Source organism: Acartia tonsa, chromosome 12 (genome assembly GCF_053477335.1).
Source record: "Acartia tonsa isolate MP-2025a chromosome 12, ASM5347733v1, whole genome shotgun sequence".
NCBI lineage: Eukaryota > Metazoa > Arthropoda > Copepoda > Calanoida > Acartiidae > Acartia > Acartia tonsa.
This window is the reverse complement of record NC_137271.1, coordinates 4,294,996-4,315,943: the sequence shown is the minus strand read 5'-3', so window position 1 is coordinate 4,315,943 and position 20,948 is coordinate 4,294,996. Positions and strand designations below refer to the sequence as shown.

Sequence of the window (20,948 nt, the reverse complement as noted above, 5' to 3'; positions counted from 1 at the left end):
GTTTTATTCGTTGGTTTAAATATTTTGGGGACTTTTAATGAATTTTGATTGGTTGATTCATTAGATTGAGTGTTCAAACCTTTCAACCACTAAATGCCATCTACAGTAAGGGTAACATTGTGTATCAGTATTAGGGATGTATATCAATTTATCAACCATTGTCTTGACCCTTTTTATTCCTGTTTCTTAATTCTTACAATGTTGTAATTTTGATATTGCTGCACCACTTATGGATATTATTGTCCATGTTATTTTGTAATGGCTAGATTATAGACAGCTTTCCTCGGATATTAAAATGAAAAGTATAGGAATTAAACCAGTGTTGTTAGCCGATACGGTCCGAAGGCCAAGGCTAACAAATCTGGTATTAGTTTTTGATTATTATTTTCATTTTCGAGGAAAATTTACTGTTATACAATGCTATACATGATTTTTCAGTATGGTTCAGAACCGGTTTTAATCCAGCGGATATTAATAGGTATCGAAGCCATACTGGAAATTAGTTTCACGACATTAACACATTAATATATATATAATATATAGAAACTTTAATTTTTACTTTAATAATATCAAGTTTTAATTAAATTGTTATGGTGAAAATTTTAAATATATAGAATTTTTTTATCTTTTTATACAAAAATATATTTATAATTTTATATACAGTTAAATCACAATTTACTTCTTAAATATTTTTCTTGTTTTTTTTTCAATATTTTTTATCTAAAATAATATAAAAAATAAACTCAACTAAATTCACAAAAAGATAAGTTTCACTTCACATTTTAGTTAAAATTTAGTCCACTTGGTGGCCGGCTCAATTTATTGTTTATTTTGTCCTGAGTCCTCTTGGGATTTTTGTGATATTGTGTTTAGCTCAAGGTTTTCCTGAAAAGATATTAAATATTAACTTTTGAAAATTTTAATTCGCAAGATATTGAATGAAGAAAAAAAAACAAGGATAACAGTGTCTTTTAATAGCAAAGAAATAGGGAAATAAAAAAATAGTATTTAGAACAAAATAGCCCTACAGCAAAAAAGAGACAGACACAAAAACAATAAAAATCATGAAACCTCCAAATAAAACTAATTTTACATACTGATGGACAGAACCTAATTATAGAGCAGCTGTGCTACACCAAAAATCTGACGTACTTCTCTCCTACCTGGCTAGCAGAGCCGGCTGTGCGGTGACAGAATGGGGAGGACAGCTTAACCACCAGGATGTTGACACTACAACAGTTGCGGCACCTTAGTAATCTTTACACACATGAAGAAGACGACATTTTTGAGTTTTTTGAAGACGACGACATTTGATTCCACCGATTTGTAGGACACAGGGAACATTATAGTCAGGAAACACTTAGTTACAATTTTGTCCGCTAGGCTCTTTTTGACTTTGGGTTTGGTGGGTTGACTGGTTTTCAAAGGATTTATCGCATGACAGGGAGAGGGAGTTAAACCTATAATAGTTGTGCCTTAGTAATCTTTCAGTTTCTTTTTCATATAATTTTAGGAGAAATTGTTTTACCTAAAGTAGTAGACATTTTTGTGTAAAATCTGATTAGCTACTGAAATGGAATGATTGGGTTATATATATTTCATGTATGTTTAACATTGGCCCAGACATGATTTTAGAATATTTGATTTTTAGATTTTAGTCTTGGGATGGTTTTAAGCTTTTCTGTGCCCTTTCTAATACAGATTCTTAATGGTAGGGGCTATCCGCTATTAATACATAAAATTGTATGTAAACTCCGCAATAAATCTCAATTATGATTCATTTTGACTAGTCAAAAGTTTTAAGATAAATATTTTTTCATTATTTAATAGGCAAAGCAAATAAAAATCTTCGAAAATGCGTTGTTTTTAAGATTTGTTGATTTTCACAAAAAGTCCAAATTTCTACATGATTAAGCTTTTTTAGGCCTAATTCTTGAAAGATCCTTATTTATATCAAAATCATTAGCTATCTAAACTATTCTTTTTTTTCTGGAATATCAACCAACCCCCCTGTAAAATAGTCTAAAACTTTCAACGGAACAATATTAATTCACTTCAAAAATTTAAAACTAACTATTGAGCACTGTAAGATTTTTTTTAGAGATTTTAGAATATGTATTACAAAAATGCTTGTATGCTTTACTTGTTAGTTAGTAAGTTAGGTGTTAATGCATTCAAGTTCAAATAATTTCAAAACTAGCTAAATTATATTCAAAGAAACACAAATAATGGTTTGCACACTTAACTTAGTTAACTAACCAATCAAATTCAATGAAGAAAAACCGACAAATAAGAAGGCATTATTATAAAACTTTGGGTACTAGTGTAATAGACAGCCCATTTGCCCATCCCTCGAAAAACAGCAGAAAAGTTTTACAAGATTTTATAAACACTTTTGTGTTGTTTACATTGGTTTTCTGTCAATTTAGTTAGACAAACAAAACTTAGTATAACTTCTTAACTTGGTCAGGCCTCTTTAGAAATTAGGTAGATAGATAGATAGGTAATTTGTACAGAAATCCTTTTTTCTAAGAAAAAAGTTGGAAAACCATTAGATTGATAGACATACACAAAAAACTGGATTAGAAAAGTTGAGTAAGGCCGAAACGCAGTTTTTATATTATCTATTTAAAGATAGAAGACATATGACTGTAAATTATACTGGTACCCAACGTTTAATATTCATAATTTTATTTATCATCATTGGGGATGAACTTAAATTTGTTGTTTAATGTCTTATCCCTTTGGATTCTTGGTAGATAAAGTTTATTTTCTTTGTTTATGACGAGGTTCTAAAAACTTTTTGTTGAATGTTGTCAAAAAACCACTCAAAGTAAACCCCAAAATTTTCTAATTTCTTGGAAATCCCTAACAATGAGCCCCTTAAGTAAATAAGCTAATCAATGGACAAAGATAATTAATTTGAAAAGAATAGTTATTTATCGCATCGTATTATAGACAGCTTTACGCGGATATTAAAATGAAAAAAATGTAAGTTAAAAACCACTTTTGTTTATAAAACTGTTATTAATTTCATGATTTTTATTTTAATATTCGTGGAAAATTATCTGTATTACGACACGATTCATGATTTTTCAGTATGGCTGAGAACTGGTCCTAATCTAGTGGATATTAATCGGTTTGGAAGCAATACTGGAAAAGTTTTTATGAATTACATTCATTTTTCAAGCAAACCTTTCCCTTACCAAGCAAACCAGCATTGAAAACTCTTTTGGATTAGGAAATATTTGCATTAGTTGATTTGAATTGTAAGAATGAAGAACATAGCAGTATTATGTCTGGTTATTTTATCCTGTCTGTATACTGTTAAAAGTCAGGTGAAATAGATAGATAGATAAATAGAGAGTTATATAGAAAGGTATAAAATTTGAATACCCAACTTAACAAATGTAAACTTGCAAGATTTAGTGTGACATTTGAATTTTGATCTCAACTTTTATGAAAATCTATTTAATTCAAAGTATTATAAAACTTGATTTCATTTTATATAAAACAGTAAGGTTTTTTTCTGTAGCTTAAGTTTGACAACGACTAAACCAACTGAGTTCTCCATTTGAGGGAAGCTTTACATAGGTCCTAGAATGGTTTAAGGCTGCTTATATAAAAAAATTTATGCTTTTTTTCTAGGATACCAGGACTTTTGGTTGGTTTGGTAATATCTTTGGAAATAACAGTTGCAGGTAAAACTATTTATTTTCAAATGAAATATCTACCCTACTTTTAATAGATATATCTTAAGGGATAATACAATTGAAGCTAAATTGATGTAAATTCCCATCGCTAATGAACAAAATTACCCCTCCTGTAGATTTAAATTATTGGCTTAAAAGTTTGGACAATTCTAGTCAGCAAAAGTACCCAGAGTTATTGGCCCAACTAATAAGATAAAGTGATTATAAAACTTTGGGTACCAGAGTAATTTACAGTTCAATATATCTATCTATCCAGTAATCTATCTATCTATTAAGGGATGATAATTGTCGGTATGACGTAGACAGAGCTAGGCGTTGTTGCAGCACAGAAAACAGGTGATATACGGACATACTCTAATTTTAGAGTAGCTGCGCTACTTACAAAAATTTTTAGCAGTTTTCCTCAAAGTGCCTAGTCGAACTCAGAACCCACACTCCTCTTTGAATTTAAGGTAGTTTTAGGTATTCGAGTTTTTTATTACTTTATGTAAGATCAGGCTAGGTTGCATCGGGTATTGGGTAGCCCCGCAGGGGTTGGGCATGGGAAAAACTACCCCCCATAGTTTCACTTCAATTATAAAGGAGGAGGTGGGTTGCAGGGCTCGCTAGGCACTTTGTAAAAAAGCACCCGACCCTTGCATGGTTGCCTTTTTGAAAATTTCTCTTATTTATAGATGCTGTAATTATATTGGCGGCGGCGGTAACTATAATAACGGTGGTAATTATAACAACGGCGGTAACTATAATGGCGGCGGATATGTAGAAAATCAGGGCAGCTGTCCCCCGACCTATGGCAGGAAGAAACGGGCCTCAAGATATGACAGGTGATTGGATTTAATATACATGGATAAATTGACAGAGGTAATTTGCCGTCAGTTTTGGTTGCTAATAGGGGACTCATTTATTGGTCAGTTTGTTCTTTCAGTTGGAGGGGGGCAGATTGGGTAAAGGGAGTGGATTGAGTATATCCTTATTTTAGCCAGCTGGGAGTATCACTTCATTAGAGTACATGAAACCAATTCAATAATCTATGCACCAATCTATACTATTTTATATGCCCATATACCCAGGGATCTAAAGGGATACGACAATGGCCGATAAATTGTTGTACATCCCCAATGATGATACACAAAATTGTTGATTACAATTAGTGGTTGAAACATTTGGACACTTAACTTAATGAACAAACTAATCAAAATCCAATAAAGGTCCCCATCGTGTTCTTTAGAAGTAAAACAATTTTAGTATTAGTTAAAAACGTTCTTAGAATATTCTCTTAGAAATAACTCCTAAGCAGAAAAGATGATTTTTAAGCTTATCTCACAAAGATGAAATGAGGAAAGGGTTGATTGAGTTTTCTTTTAAAATTCTATCCGATTTCAGTGAAAAAGAGATTATTTTTAATAGGCAACTAGGATAGAAAAATATTATAAGCATAGCAACAAAATCAAATCAGAGAGGGAGGGATAGTTGGCCATTTTATTACACTAGGCCCCAAAGTTTTAAGAAAACATTTTCTTATCCGTTAGTAGCTTAACAACTTTGGGGACTTTCATTGAATTTTGATTGGTTGGTTTATCAAGTTATGTGACCACTAATTTTAATCTACAGAAGTTATAATTTTATGTTTTATAATTGGGGAGGTACATCAAATCATCAGCTATTGCCTTATCCCTTTAGATCCCTGACTATGAGACTAGTAACAAAATTAAAATTTAAGTTTTGCATTAATTGAGCTTTTTAATCATCATTTCAAAATACTTTTTATACGCTCTTATTATGTTAAGTATGGAAGAATTTTAATTTATTTTTTCTAATAAAATTGTTGTTAAATACATATAATGCTAAATACTTTTTTTAATCGTTTATTTTATCTATTAACAAAATAATCAATTGTGCTATCTATCTATCTATCTGTCTGTCTATCTGTTCATATTTACCAATCGATGAATCTATTTCTATCTAACTAACTATCCATCTATCTATCTATTTAGACCAACTGGAGGCTACAATGATGGCTATGGAAATGGTGGCTATCATTATGGTGAGTTGAACTAGAATAGTTATCCAAAGCATCGTATTATAGACAGCTTTCCGCGGATATTAAAATGTAAATTAAAAAGATTTACACCAATTTTGTTAGCCCCACTTGGCCGAAGGCTCTGGCTTTTATTCGTGGAAATTGTCAGTAATACGATGCAATTTTTGGTATGGCTGAGAACCGGTCCTAATCCAACGGATATAGATCGGTTCTACTGGAATAAAAATTCTGTTCCAAAATATAGCGAAGATACTCTATAATTCATAATATCTGTTTGTCAGTTAGAAATATGAATTTCTCGGCTGCTATTTAAGATGACAACTATTTTTTTGTGTATCTAATATATGACTTAATTGGAACGTTAGTCGGTCAGTCATGAAACAAAACCTATATATAAATACATATATTATTATATTATACAAATACTATATAAGAGGTTAATAAAATATTTTATATAAAGGAATCTTAATTCTTTATATCGAATTTAATATGATACTGATTCTCTTAAAAAATTTTCTGTAGAGGAAAAGTAATTTTTATTTTTATTAATTTAAAAATATGATATTTTTATGAAATTCATAAGTGATATATTATAATGTTTTTAAGTGTTTTCTTTAGAATTTTTAACTTATTAATTTTTAATTAAGGGGGGGGGGTTTTAATGCAACCATCTCGTAATCAGTGAGCAAATGGCACTTAGAATTCGAATTTCCATCTGAAATTTTGCATGAGTAATCCTTTTTAGGTCTATTTTCCCTAAATCGAACAAAAAGTTGGAAAAGTAACGGCTAACGGCTGGCGGCTCAGCTGTTTTGTCATTTTTTTGATATCTATATTGCAAATTAGTCACGAAACCTCTCTCAACATAATACTCTTTTCTACTCCAAAACGCTATCAAACGGTTCTACACGGTAGCTGTTGGTACTAGAAGTTTTAAAAATGGTTATTGCTATCATTTGAAAACATGAATTAAACCAAAAATATGTTTTAAAAAGTTGATTCCTACATAATTGATGATGGATTTACCCTGAAAATAGGCTAAAAACGGCTGAACAGCTGAGCCGCTAGCCGTTACTTTTCCAACTTTTTGTTCGATTTAGGGAAAATAGACCTACCAAGGATTACTCATGCAAAAGTTTAGATCGAAATTCGAATTCTAAGTGTCATTTGCTCACTGATTACGAGATGGTTGCATTAAAGAACCCCCCCTTAATTAAATGAGTCATGTATCTATATATAAAAAAAATTTTATAATTTCTTATTTTAGGAGGTTCTGGCTTCAACCCTGGATATGATACAGGTAAAAATCTTTATTAAAATTTATTGATCTATTTATTTATCTATATATCTATCTATTTTTCTATTAATTTATCTATCAATCAATCTATCTAGAAAGACAGACAGACATAGACTCTATCAATCTATCTATCTAGGCTATAATAATGGAGGATATAGTATTGGAGGTTACTGCCAAACAGACATATACTGAAATAATCTATCTATCTAGGCTACAATAATGGAGGATATAATAATGGAGGTTACTGCCAAACAGACAGAGACTGTGGCTCATCAAGAAAATGTTGCTATCAATATGGAAGCTATCAATGTGTTCAGCCTATTTTTTATGGATAATCTATCTCTCTAGCTATCTTTAATACCTATCTATCTATTAATATTAAGTTTTATGTATTCATTATATTACTGAATAATTATTTAATTGAGCAATGCAATATAATATACTTTGAATAAATAAAATTTTGAATAAATCATCTATTTTTCTACATCTACAGGCAAAAAAGTAGGACGTTTAACAGCTTTTTAGTTATTGAAAAAATTTAGTTTTATCTTATTAAAACTTGTAAAGCTATTCTATGATTAAAATCCAAAATTATTGTTAATTTACTAGTTTAAATTAAAGGGATATATTACTAGATTACTATTGATTACTTGTAGTTATTACTATTTATTACTTTGTATTACTTTTCATTCTGTTGAAAGATTACTAACCCTTGAGTCAATCTTGGCCACTCAGTGCATGTGTTTATCATTTGAACTAAAATAAAAAAAATATTGTTAGAATTACTTTTAATAGTATAGTGGTACCCAAAGTTTTATGATCATGTCCTCTTATTCATTGGCTCAAAAACTTTGGGCACTTTGTTAATTGTTAGTTCAGTGTATAAACCATATAATTATTCTACAGAAGGGTAATTTTGTTATCATTGGGGATAATTATCAATTTATCGCCCATTGTCTTATCCCTAAAGATTACTAGTAAAAAAGCCACTCAAATATTACATAATTCAAAAAGGTTTATAAATGTGCAGGAAGGGAGTTGATAATATAGAATTTACATTACTTTCTCCCCCCAAATATTTCCAAGAAGATATGCTTACCTATAGCTTTTCTGAAAGGAACACATGTGAAAATATAGATTGCAAAGTTGGAGCTTGCATTGAACACCTAAAAAAAGATAGAAATTATATATCTATATATCTAGTTTTCTAGATGTCTTTCTATCTAGATGGCTTACTGTTTCTATTACAATGTCTTATCATATGTCTATATGGCTAATCTATCTATCTATCTGTCTGTCTCTCTGTATGTCTGGCTATCTGTCTGTCTATCTGTCTGTCTATCTGTCTGTCTATCTGTCTGTCTATCTGTCTGTCTATCTGTCTGTCTATCTGTCTGTCTATCTGTCTGTCTATCTGTCTGTCTATCCGTCTGTCTATCTGTCTGTCTATCTGTCTGTCTGTCTGTCTATCTGTCTGTCTATCTGTCTGTTTATCTGTCTGTCTATCTGTCTATCTGTCTGTCTGTCTATCTTTCTGTCTGTCTGTCTGTCTCTCTCTCTCTCTTTATGTCTGTCTCTCTGTCTGGCTGTCTATCTACCTATCTATCTATCTATCCATCACTCACCATAAGGTACTGAGTGATTGCTAGTGGGAATAAGAAGCCCAGCTGTACAGCGTCCATCCCTTTCTTTCTGCAGGCAAGGGTCTTGTTCATCTGCACTGCCTCGTACACACTTGTCAAGATCCTAAATAATATTATATAGGGATAGATCAATGGTAGGGGAACAAGTCTACTACTACATATAGCATGACCCATAAAAAAAAAGTATTTTTCTCAAAAGCTTTTCAGAAACTTTGGATTTAAAATATATTTGAAAGTCATTTTTTTTCTTTTTCTGGTGTAAAATTGTATAGAGAACAAGAACATATGCTACTTTTGATGATACATTAAGAAATAAGGGCTGTAAACCCTAAATCATACTTTTTTAGTGTTCATGCTGTATAAAGATTAGCTGAAGGCCTTAAACGATTAGACTCTGAAATGACTTTGAAAGATACTTTTATGAAGTTAAACGAATGGTGTGTATGGATGTTTGAAGTTACCTTGGTAAATGGCAGATGAGGAAGGCTACTACTGTAGTAAGGAGGACAATGGTCAGGTGACACTCTTTGTTCTGCTGTTTGATGCGTCTTTGCCTAGATAGATAGATAGATAGATAAATAGATAATTGTCAGGTGACACTCTTTGTTCTGCTGCTTGATACGCCTTTGTCTAGATAGATAAATAGGTATATAGATAGATAGATAGATAGATAGATAGATGCATACATACATACAAAGATTCATTAATAGATAGACAGATACAAAAACACTTTATTAAAAAGATAGATAGATAAAAGCAAAGACTACTAAATAGATATACAGACAGATAAAACATAGATTATTAACTAGATAACTAGATACCTTAATCTTTCATGTTGTTCAATAGTGCCGGCATGAAGAGTCATCTCAATTGTAACAGTTTGTCTAAATTATTCAAATTTAATAAAAAAATTGTCAAAAAATATTTAAATAATAAAAAAATGCATAAAAAATGTTTTGGTCATGGAAAGAAAACGAAGCAGCAGGTTTTGTCATATTTTCACTTTTGATGTGTTAAGTTTAGGTTAGGTTAGGTAACTGTTAATGATTGCCCTGCAGGGTTAGGTATTAGCCCCACAGGGGATAAAAATAAGAGAAAAGCTACTGTGAAAATACGACGAAACCCGCTACTTCATTTTCTTTCCATGATTCAAACATTTTTCTCTATGTGATCTAAAAGCAAACTAAAATTCTAAAAGAACTAATAAAAAGCTCAGTTTAAAGCCAAGACATTCCCCCTCTACTCTAACTCTATAAGCCATACTACATGCGCTTTAAGATTATGGGCAGATGGCTGCGCGTTTTTTGTTCTGTACAAATCAACCAATTAATTTGTTGTACACTTGGATATAAGTAGCGCAGCAAAGACAAGCTAACAAAATTTATAACTAGCAGCCATGCCCCGAGAGGCCTCTAGCAGCATTTAAAAGGTTTTCTTATAAAATATGTATCGACACTTTTCTTCGATTGAGGGGTATCATTATTTTATCCCGCTGCGAGTTTCAATTTATTAGATACCATGAAAACATGAGACCCAAGTATAATAAATATATATCCATCGCTTACAAGAATAAGAATTATTAATGAAATTAAACATGTTAGACATTATCAATTTTCCAGAGGTATATTATTTTTTTAGTGTTCATTTTCAATTAATGTATAAGCCCAAAAAAATTATTTCAATTAGTATCATTAATTAAGCTTCTGACTATAGGTGTTGAATAATGTTCAGTGTGTTATTACAAAATCTGAGGTGGGGATATGCCAATGAAAAATAATTTTCTCGTTTTTAGAATTACAATATTTTTAAAATTTAGGTGAAGAGAATGATTTTCCAGAATGGCTTTGATTATTATCCGCTGGATTAGAACCGGTTCTCAGCCATACTAAAAAAACATGTATAGCAACGCATTACAGACAATTTTCCATGAATATCTTATAATATTTCATTTTGATATCTGCGGAAAGCTGTCTATAATACTATGCGTTAAATACCTAATCTTTCATTGATCTATCCCCATTTTTTTACAACAAAAAATTTACAAGAAAATAGAACAAGGACGTGTAGAAAACAAAAAGTGCGCAGCCATTTGCCCCTAATGTGTTAATTTACCACAATATGTATTATACAAGCGCATTCCTCTCTCACACATACCCATTAGTGTTGTTGTTAAAGCGGACATGCCTATTTTCGCTGATCCGGCTGCGCAGACGCTTGACCGCCAGGTAGATGGTTGTGTTCAACACCACCAGAAACACAAACGGGATCATACCTGGAAAAAATGGATAGTTGGGAATATGGATATATAGATTAATTGATTGAGAGATATTTTGATAGCTATGTAGATAGATTGATTGATAGATATGTAGAAAAATGGATTGATAGATTGATTGATAGATTGATTGATAGATTGATTGATAGATTGATTGATAGATTGATTGATAGATTGATTGATAGATTGATTGATAGATTGATTGATAGATTGATTGATAGATTGATTGATAGATTGATTGATAGATTGATTGATAGATTGATAGATTGATTGATAGATTGATTGATAGATTGATTGATAGATTGATTGATAAATTGATTGATAGATAGGTATAAGGATAGTTAGAAATTTAGATTAGTTAAAAAGTTGATAGAGAATTGATAAAAAGATGGATAGACATATGAACAGTGAGATTTAGATAATCTAAGCCTTATATATTATAGAAAACGCGGGGCATGTTAAAAATATCAATAAAAGCTTACCAGTAGCAATAGTCCATCCCCAAGATCCTAAAATAAAAAAATAATATAGAATATTAAAAGATTTTTTTATAAAAATTTTAAGATTTTTTCTAATTTCTTCTATGGATGCACTAAATACTTTTTTCAGGGATATAAAAATAGGTTAATTAAAGATAAATACATCCCCCATCAAAAATTCGTCTTTTTGTAGCTTAAATACTAAGTAAGTAAGGATTACTTTTACATTAACATAATTATAAAAAATAAGGATAATACTATTAAGAAAAAACAATTATGCTTATTAGTAAAATCTCCTTACTTTTTAGTTATGATTAGTAACTAAAACTTGTATAAACCTAATTTTCTTAAACTTTTTTTTTAAAAACAAAATACTTTATCTTAAAAACATGTAAATTATGTAGATTAGTTTTACTTCCATTGTCCTCTCCCCACCATGCCCAAAGTTTTACAAAGTTGGTGTATGTCTTTAATGGACTGTAAAAGAGAGGAACCATAAAAACAAAAACTTTTTTACACCTTTTCTTTCCAAGCTCTAATATCTATCTATCTATCTATCTATCTATCTATCTATCTATCTATCTATCTATCTATCTATCTATCTATCTATCTATCTATCTATCTATCTATCTATCTATCTATCTATCTATCTATCTATCTATCTATATATCTATCTATCTATCTATCTATCTATCTATCTATCTATCTATCTATCTATCTATCTATCTATCTATCTATCTATCTATCTATCTATCTATCTATCTATCTATCTATCTATCTATCTATCTATCTATCTATCTATCTATCTATCTATCTATCTATCTATCTATCTATCTATCTATCTATCTATCTATCTATCTATCTATCTATCTATCTATCTATCTATCTATCTATCTATCTATCTATCTATCTATCTATCTATCTATCTATCTATCTATCTATCTATCTATCTATCTATCTATCTATCTATCTATCTATCTATCTATCTATCTATCTATCTATCTATCTATCTATCTATCTATCTATCTATCTATCTATCTATCTATCTATCTATCTATCTATCTATCTATCTATCTATCTATCTATCTATCTATTCATCTATCTATCTATCTATCTATCTATCTATCTATCTATCTATCTATCTATCTATCTATCTATCTATCTATCTATCTATCTATCTATCTATCTATCTATCTATCTTCCTATCTAAATGTCTATCTATCAATTTACTTACCATAGTAAAGAATATAATCATGATGTACTCTCATTTCTGTTGGCAAAACAGTTGTCCTAAATTAAAAATCCAAATCAATTCAAATCTTCAATGATTTCAATTGCTTTAAAAAGTATAGCTTGTCCTTTTTACTATACCAAAAATAAATGAAAAATATGTTTAAAAGGAGAATACATGCTAAAATCATTTATGACTTTTTGTAAAATCTACTACTAAGATATATATATTAAAATAAATATAGTAAAATATAAATAGTTTAAAAAAACTAAATTCTTGAAAATTAAATATTAATCTTAATTACCTTAAAAAAAGTGTACATCTCTTTATAATGAGGTACATAAACTTAAGATAATTCTTATAATTACAACTTAAATCTACATTTATGAACCTAATCTTCTTCTAAGATAAAATAAAAATAAGAATATGATTCTTATATTTTTTTGGAAAATGTTCTGTTAAACATGCTTATTTTAAGTAATTTTCAATTAAAAATTTTTAAAATAATATAAAGAAGATTTTAATATTATAAACATGCTAATAAAGTTAAGCTATAGCAAAATTGTTAAAATAACTAAAAATTCAGCTAAAAATCATGCAAATAAAGTAAAAAAAAATATATGATTTTGTAAAAAGCCAAGCATATGAAAAAGGGTCAAAGATAGCTAGAAAACCGAATCTATGGTCTAAAATTACCTCACATAAGTTTTCCCTCTATGCATATAAAAATACATTTTTAAGAAAATTATTTTGATGTTTTTTTATTGTATTATATCAATAATAAAATCCAATTATATTTTTTGTATGTTAAAAAATAATAAGTCATAAAAATCACGTCTGTGGATTATTAGAATTGATTGTTATTGAGATTTAAAAATAATTGTTCTATAATTGGTGTTTTCAAAGACTTTAATCTCTTATTAAAAGCCAATAAAATTGTTTGAATATTAATTTCTAAAATTAATGGAAAGGTGATTTTTTTATACTTTATAATTGTAAAAAATTACATGGCTTTAGTTTATGTTAAAATTTAGTTTTACAATAAAATATGAACACTTATATTAGTCATGAACGCTTTGTTAACAAGTCCTTAATAATCAACATTTATAATTTATAAATAATATCTCATTAGTTTAATGATGCATTTAATTGATACTTTATCTCCTCTTTTTTTTGTATTTAATTATTTAATATCTGTATATAATCATTTCATGATATCATTGTGCTATTACATAAGGTTTAATTAATTATTTATTTATCTTGAAGAAAATTGTGTTACTCAAAAATTGCTCCTCTAAAATAAGGCTAAAAAAAAAATGGCTGAAATTTAGTATTCATAAACTTTGCACAAACATATTTTTTTAAAATTATGAGTTAATACTTTTCTATAATAAACCTAAACAATAGAAAATTCTGAAAATATATAAATTTTTAATTGTTATTCATCTATTAATATGAAATAAAAACTTACGGATGAATATAATCTCCACAGTTACAGTGTGACACATCATAACAGTATTGGTGTACAGCGGTCTCCATAAATCTAAACACAAAATATAAATTATTTGATTTTGTATAAAATGTTTTTTAAATAATTATGTCCATAGGATAATATTTTAGAAATTACAATAGTTTATTAGCAACTAGTGTATCCGCCCCTATCATCTAGGGGCTTTATATTTGAAGGAATTTCTAGGGCAGAAACATCGTTTAAAACCATACCCAGACTTTTTCTAAAAATGTATTAGCCTAAAAACATCTTAGAACCTATAAGAAGCTTCCATATAAAGGAGGACCAGATCGGTTCAGCAGTAAGTGAGATCCTTCCTTACGAACAAAAAAAGCTTACCACTTTATATAATAGGATAGTATCTGAAAAAAGTTGACAAAATATTTGTTATAAGTTAAATTAATTGTAAATTACCGTGATGAGTTGATAATGAAGGCAAGTAGTATGCTTGGAATGATATACTTGAGGCTGCTGTAGTCGGATGCCTGTGCGGATTCTCTGTAAACAGAAGAAATTTATGTTTTATTTATGATTTTATATTAAAATTAAAATTAATAGCAGTAATGCCTTATCCAGTATGGCTTTGAAATCGATTCATATCTGTTAGATAAGAACCAGAGAACACAGTAATAGTGTCTGACTGATTATGACGTAACAAAAAAAATTAGCCAATGAGAGGCCAGTATAAATTTTACCATTGGTCAATAATGGCCTCTCATTGGATAATTTTATTTGTTAATCATAATCAGTCAGACATTATTACTGTGTTCAGAACCAGATCTCAGCCATACTGTAAAATCATGGTTTTATAGATAATTTTCAAAAAAAGGTTAAAATTTTTCATTTCACAAAAATATCATTTCATCTAAGTATTGAAAACTTTGTGCTTGCTTTCAGCTGTACAAGTGACAAATTATTATTCTCAGACTGTCATCCATGGGTTTTTGTGCAAAACCATTTGGCAACAAATTTTTGTTTCAACTAAAAATAGATGGAAAAAGGAAACATTATACGCAAAATTTATATTATATTTTTCTCTTCAAAATTTATAAAAAGTACACTCAACAAGGAATGTATTTTGTTATTGGAGCAAATCAACAAACAAAAAACAAATGTTATTGACGTCAAATAGTTTTCTCTACCCAGACATATTCACATAAGAAAACAATGATATATCAAAATATAACAAAAAAATAGAATTACCTGAAATGTTGTGGGCGACAAACAGCAATGTATCTTTCCACAGCAACAGCGATAATCAGATATATGGTTGCTGTCATTGAGATCCTAAAATAATGAATTTCAATTATTTCTAATTAAGATACTAACTGTTTCCAATTTGGGTTCAGATCTTTCATTTTTAGATGTTTTGGTCTGTCTCAAACAAAGGAAAAAGAAAGAACCAACCTAAAGAAACTTCCCAATTTATATTATTATTTTAATAGATCTGATATAAGAGCTACATCAGACTAGACTTAAATATGATCCCTCCAACAGTCAATGCCCATCCATCAAAATGTATTACATGAAAGTATACAAAAGTGTCACCTCAAAGCCGGATACTGAACAAAGGGGTAGATGAGTAGGAGCTCACTGGGATACGAGTAGGGAAAATGGTTACGTATTGTGTCCAACACCGCACACAGTAACTGGATTCTAAAAAAAGGAACATCTAATTGATTCATCTGCAAGACATTTGATCATATAACATATTTGGAAAAGTTTTTATATGCATCTAAGGATTGTAAATGTCTTTACATAAAACAATTTGTAATGTAAAATAAACTTCTTTTTTTTTAATTATTTTGAGTTGGTAATTAAATGATTTATTTATGATAGCCCTAATAGTTACTGTCATTAATAAATTGATATCTACAGTACTTTTTATCGAATGTTGACATAATTGAATTTTTGGCGAGTCTGAATATTTTAAAGCTAAATTTGAGTTTAACCCAAAAAATAATTAACTTACGTATCACAAATGTTAATGGCTATCAAAAGCTGGCTAAATCTGTTTGCCATCTCGCTCCTAGTAATATATTGATAAATAGATAGATAGATGGATAAGTAGATAGATAGATAGTACAGAATAATACTCTATTTTTCTCATAATATAGTCTAAAAGGTAATCTTTAAAGTAACTTTTTTTAATCTTCAAAAAGCTTAAGTTGTATTATCATTATAGCTTTAATCACATCTATCTACAATACTACATATTATGACGACATAAACCATAAAAATTGAATGCTAATATAAGCCTTTAGGCTTAACATGGACAAAGCAGAGCGAGAGGTACAATAGGCTGTTTATAACATTAATCTCCAAGGTTTATAATAATGTTTCCTTATTCGTTGCCTTAAAAATTTTGTGGACTTGGGTACATTTTGATTTGTTGGTTTACTAAATTAAGTGTTCAAACGTTTCAACAACTAATTTTAAACTACAGAAGGGGTAATTTTGTGTATTATTGGTGATGTACATACATCAATTGATCGGTCATTGTCTTATCCCTTTAGATCCCTGGGAACACAGGCCGGAGTATATGATATGGTCAATGGTCAAAGAAATGGAATTGCTTGGGTTACATCATTAGTAATCATTTCAAAGTATATATATACTTCTAGCATAGAAAATATAACAAATATTTGTTAGAAGATTTTTAATATTTGGCAATAATAAGGCAATGGATGATAAATGGCGTCCTTTTTTTTCCTAAAGTTGCTGTTGGGTTGTAGTCAAATGCTCTTTTTAAGTCAAAATGTTTTTAATTATAACCAAATGTGTAAGAACAGTTTGACTTAATAAGCGCATTTGACTAAACAGTAACACACATCTTTACAGAGAATACGCGAAAAAATTAGCCCCTTTATCTTCAAATAAGAGATTTTAAGGTACAGACAGACATGCAAAGACACAGGCTTCCTACTACTTTGCTACATCTACTTTGGCTTTAATGTTTTTTTGTATACCTGGCAAGCACTATTATGTTGAATATGTTGGCCAGCATTCCAGGGGTACCTACACAGATAGATAGATAGATAGATAGATAGACAATTATTTAAAAAAAAAAGTAAAAAGTAATTTTTTCATCTGACAAAAATATTCCAGTTAAGATGATAATAATCATGGATCTAAAGGGATAAAATGCCAGAAAAATTTATGTTATTTCCCAAATAATGATGCACAAAATTACCCATTCTGTAGATTACAATTAGTGGTTGAAACGTTTGGACACTCAACTTAATGAAATATTCAATCAAAACTTAATGAAAGCCCCCAAAATTGTTGAGAATAAGAAACCATTAATATAAAATTTTGATGACTAGTGTAATAAACAGTCCAATGTCCCCTTCTCTCTCTTATTTTAGGTACTACTGATTAATTTATATTCATATTACAGAAGATCTATTTTTAAGTTGAAAATACATGAAAAGTAAAAGCAATTACTTCGCCCCCCGTTTTTAGTGCCTTTACCCTTTTTGGGAAGAAAACATATATTCTAAAAAGGTAATAAACATTGATTAAAATAAAACGGAATTGCTTTTTATGTTTTATGACCTTTTTAGTAGTTTTCTAGACAGACTGACCAAGATAGATAGATAGACAGACTTACAAAGATAGAAAGATAGACAGACTGACAAAGATAGATAGATAGACAGACTGTCAAAAATAGATAGATAGACAGACTTACAAAGATAGATAGATAGACAGACTGACAAATATAGATAGTTAGACAGACTTACAAAGATAGATAGATAAATGGCAAACCTGTTAAAACTGTCAAAACTCCCAGATATTTGAGAAAAACTTCATAATTCTGAAATTCCTAAAAAACAAAAAAGTTTTTATTAAGACTAGTTATATATCGAATAGTATTATAGACAGATTTCCATGGATATTAAAATCAAAAATTATAACATTAAAACCAGTTTTGTGAGAACGGAGGGGCCTAAAACAAAACTGGTTTTAATTTTACATTATAATATTCGTGGAAAATTGTCTGTATTACTATGCTATACATGAGTTTTCAGTATGTCAACCATTTCTAATATTTTTATTATGTCAGCTTATATAGCATTTCTTGCAGGCGATAGAGACTTTTAGACAAAGGTTGTGTAATAAAATTACCTTAGTTTTGACCCATAATGTGGAGTTATAGCAACCATCCTCAGAATAAAGATTTGAATACAGTTCTTCATCCGGGATATTCGCCAGCATATCATAGTGACCCTTCCTATATAGATAGATAGATTGATAGATTATAGATAGATATATGTATAGAAATAGATATATACCAAGATAGAATAATTGATTACCAAAAGTCTATTATATTTTTAATATATTAAAAATAATTAAAGATTGCGTGTATATAAAATTACATCTATTTCTATAACACACAAAAGAGCTTTGATTAAATAGTTTGTTAATAAAAATATTTTTGATATAATGAATACCTTTAGTATAAACTGCATTTTATTCATATCTCATTAATTTTAAAAAGAGAAGTTTTAGGAAATTGTTTATTGAAAATTACTGAAAAATTTGCTTCAAAATTTCAGAAAATTGCATCAAAATTTTAATTATCTTGATAAAACTGGCCATATCCAGTAAAAATGGATGTAAAAAAGAAGAAATTGTTGCGCCATTTTTCAAATTCTTTACTTTTTTATTTTATCTTTTTTTATTGGTAACTTGTACTTTATGGTTGGGTAGATTGATAAATAGATAGACGTAAAAAAAAGTAGATATTAGATTTTAGGAGAAATGGATTGGTAGAGAGATAGAAAGATGAATATATAAATAGATAGATGGAGAGATACATAGATAGATGGATAGATAAATGGATTAATAAATACATGGATATAAACTTACGGAAGTGGAGTACACGTCTCCAAGTCCAGAAGGTTGCAGTCCATTTTTATAGAACAATTATTCATTTTGCTTGAATCTAAATAGAAGATAATTAGATAGATAGATAGATACAGTTTGTTTCATCTATGTAATAAGAACAGAATCAAATGCTTTGTTAAAATCAAACTTACATAAATTATTATAACAATCAATATATTATTATGTGGATGTCGAACCATATATACATGTACTCTGATAATACTCGCAGCTGGCTAAAATAACGATACACCCATTCACCCTTTAACTCATCCCATTTCCTTCTTCCAAATCAACGAATTGACCAATATTATATATTATTCATGATTTAAACAATTTCATTATAACTTTTTTTCTTTTTCTTTATTTAACTTTTAACTTTAAAATGATTCATTCTCATACATGCACGCAATTTTCTAGGTAAAATTAAATCAACAAAACTTTTAAAAATAAAGTTATTAGGTCTAAATCAGAAATCAACATATTTAAAGAATAATATTTTTATACCTAATATACATTTAAATATATATAAATCTACCTATTTTTAAAGTAACTTAAATCTATTTTATATTATTCAACAAATATGTTTGCGGATTTTTTTTCTCTATTTCTTGTAACTTTACTATAATTGCTTTTTCACTGTTTTCGACTAATTTTTGAATTTTTGTGTTTTCATAAAAATACTAAAATAATAATTCATATTTATATTCCTCACTTATAATACAGTACTGATAGAAACCTATATCCATCATAATAATATGAACTTAGAGTGTATGTAAATATAAGAATAGCCTATAATTTTTAACAGTCAATGTCTAAACACCTCGGCTTTTCCATACGAGTAAGTAATTCCAAGAAAACTTTTTGCAAAAAAAATTCCGCGAGAATTTTGCACATATATCAGAAATATGTATTGCACATTACGGGCCTTAAGCCCCTAGATGATAACAAAACTGGTTAAAATTCTTTTTTTATTCTAATATCCGCGGAAAGCTGCCTATAATACGATGCGATAAATAACTTTTTCCCATCTATTGCAATATTTAGTTAATGTGACACAGTTTAAAAAATGAGTTGTGTATTTTGTCTGCAGGGATCTAAAGGGATAAGACAATGGCCAATAAATTGATGTACATACCAAATGACCATAAACAAAATTAACCCACGAAACGTTTGAAAACTCAACTTAATAAAACAATCAAGATTTTAACAATAGTCTCAAAAGTTGTTAAACAAACGAAAAAAAAAGTTTTTATAAAACTTTGGGGACTGGTGTAATAAAAATCTCGATACATGTCATTTTTGCTGCCATTGACCTCCCCCTCCCTAGTACAGTATAATGTATTTTGACAATGAAATTTGTATTTTACAGGTTAAACTTCATTTTTTTACAATTTTTGATTTATTCTTTTTTTGTCGTTCAAATGCATTACATCTCTATAATTCTTTATTAGGTAGAAGTATATATGGCCAAGGATCTAAAGGGACAAGACAATAACCAATAAATTGATTGAATACACGAAATTACCGGTTCTGTAAATTACAATTGGTGGTTGAAACTTTAGAACACTAAACTCAATGAACCAATCAATCAGAATGACAAAAGTCCCCAAAGTTGTTAATCCAAAGAATAAGAACAAAGTGTTATAAACTTTGGGGACTAGTGTAATTAACAGCTATGACTATTAATACATTTGAAATATGCGCTATTTATTTTTGTTTTCATCCTCGTTTCTATTTTACTAAACGATTTAGCGAGGAAAAAAGTAAAATTGTTATAAATTGACTTTTTTTGCTCGAAGCACAAATTTTGAAAATTGAATTCAAACAAATTATCTTTAAACTGTAGAATAGAAGGTTGAAATTGAAGAAAAC

General features: G+C 29.1%; 2 protein-coding genes across 13 annotated transcripts; one reads left to right on the top strand and one right to left on the bottom strand.

The window, feature by feature from the left end:
* Nucleotides 1-313: 313 nt before the first annotated feature.
* Nucleotides 314-19,130, bottom strand: LOC145334271 (FMRFamide receptor-like). 11 transcript variants are annotated; one of them, XM_080179658.1, is made up of 20 exons: nucleotides 19,059-19,130; nucleotides 18,315-18,420; nucleotides 17,955-18,012; nucleotides 17,156-17,204; nucleotides 16,159-16,215; nucleotides 15,735-15,842; nucleotides 15,390-15,473; nucleotides 14,601-14,684; nucleotides 14,148-14,219; nucleotides 13,373-13,390; nucleotides 12,680-12,735; nucleotides 11,449-11,475; nucleotides 10,849-10,966; nucleotides 9,516-9,578; nucleotides 9,156-9,248; nucleotides 8,677-8,797; nucleotides 8,151-8,217; nucleotides 7,762-7,807; nucleotides 1,153-1,257; nucleotides 314-885 (listed from the first exon to the last, which is right to left on the bottom strand). In XM_080179658.1, the coding sequence occupies exons 1-20, from the start codon at nucleotides 19,121-19,123 to the stop codon at nucleotides 870-872; spliced, it is 1,413 nt and encodes a 470-aa protein (XP_080035784.1). In that variant the 5' UTR covers nucleotides 19,124-19,130; the 3' UTR covers nucleotides 314-869. The 11 variants fall into 11 exon arrangements, 8 of the variants coding, with proteins under 8 accessions (XP_080035784.1, XP_080035786.1, XP_080035780.1 ...); XM_080179660.1 differs by having other exon boundaries at nucleotides 1,164-1,230; nucleotides 10,879-10,966; XR_013884790.1 differs by having other exon boundaries at nucleotides 534-885; nucleotides 1,153-1,460.
* On the top strand, nucleotides 3,250-7,489 carry LOC145334273 (uncharacterized). Of its 2 annotated transcripts, none has more exons than XM_080179663.1 (7): nucleotides 3,250-3,338; nucleotides 3,649-3,701; nucleotides 3,990-4,049; nucleotides 4,388-4,537; nucleotides 5,708-5,757; nucleotides 7,022-7,054; nucleotides 7,277-7,489. In XM_080179663.1, the coding sequence occupies exons 1-7, from the start codon at nucleotides 3,276-3,278 to the stop codon at nucleotides 7,384-7,386; spliced, it is 519 nt and encodes a 172-aa protein (XP_080035789.1). In that variant the 5' UTR covers nucleotides 3,250-3,275; the 3' UTR covers nucleotides 7,387-7,489. The 2 variants fall into 2 exon arrangements, with proteins under 2 accessions (XP_080035789.1, XP_080035788.1); XM_080179662.1 differs by having other exon boundaries at nucleotides 7,262-7,489.
* Nucleotides 19,131-20,948: the final 1,818 nt, after the last annotated feature.

Excerpts from the sequence above, each read along its gene's own strand:
- LOC145334273 (XM_080179662.1), top strand. The coding sequence starts at position 3,276 with ATGAAGAACATAGCAGTATTATGTCTGGTTATTTTATCCTGTCTGTAT. Across the intron at positions 5,758-7,021 it reads AAATGGTGGCTATCATTATG|GAGGTTCTGGCTTCAACCCT; the intron begins GTGAGTTGAACT and ends TTCTTATTTTAG. Across the intron at positions 7,055-7,261 it reads CAACCCTGGATATGATACAG|GCTACAATAATGGAGGATAT; the intron begins GTAAAAATCTTT and ends CTATCTATCTAG.
- LOC145334271 (XM_080179654.1), bottom strand. The coding sequence starts at position 19,123 with ATGAATAATTGTTCTATAAAAATGGACTGCAACCTTCTGGACTTGGAG. Across the intron at positions 14,685-15,389 it reads TGTCGCCCACAACATTTCAG|AGAATCCGCACAGGCATCCG; the intron begins GTAATTCTATTT and ends TTCTGTTTACAG. Across the intron at positions 8,798-9,155 it reads CTCATCTGCCATTTACCAAG|GATCTTGACAAGTGTGTACG; the intron begins GTAACTTCAAAC and ends AATATTATTTAG.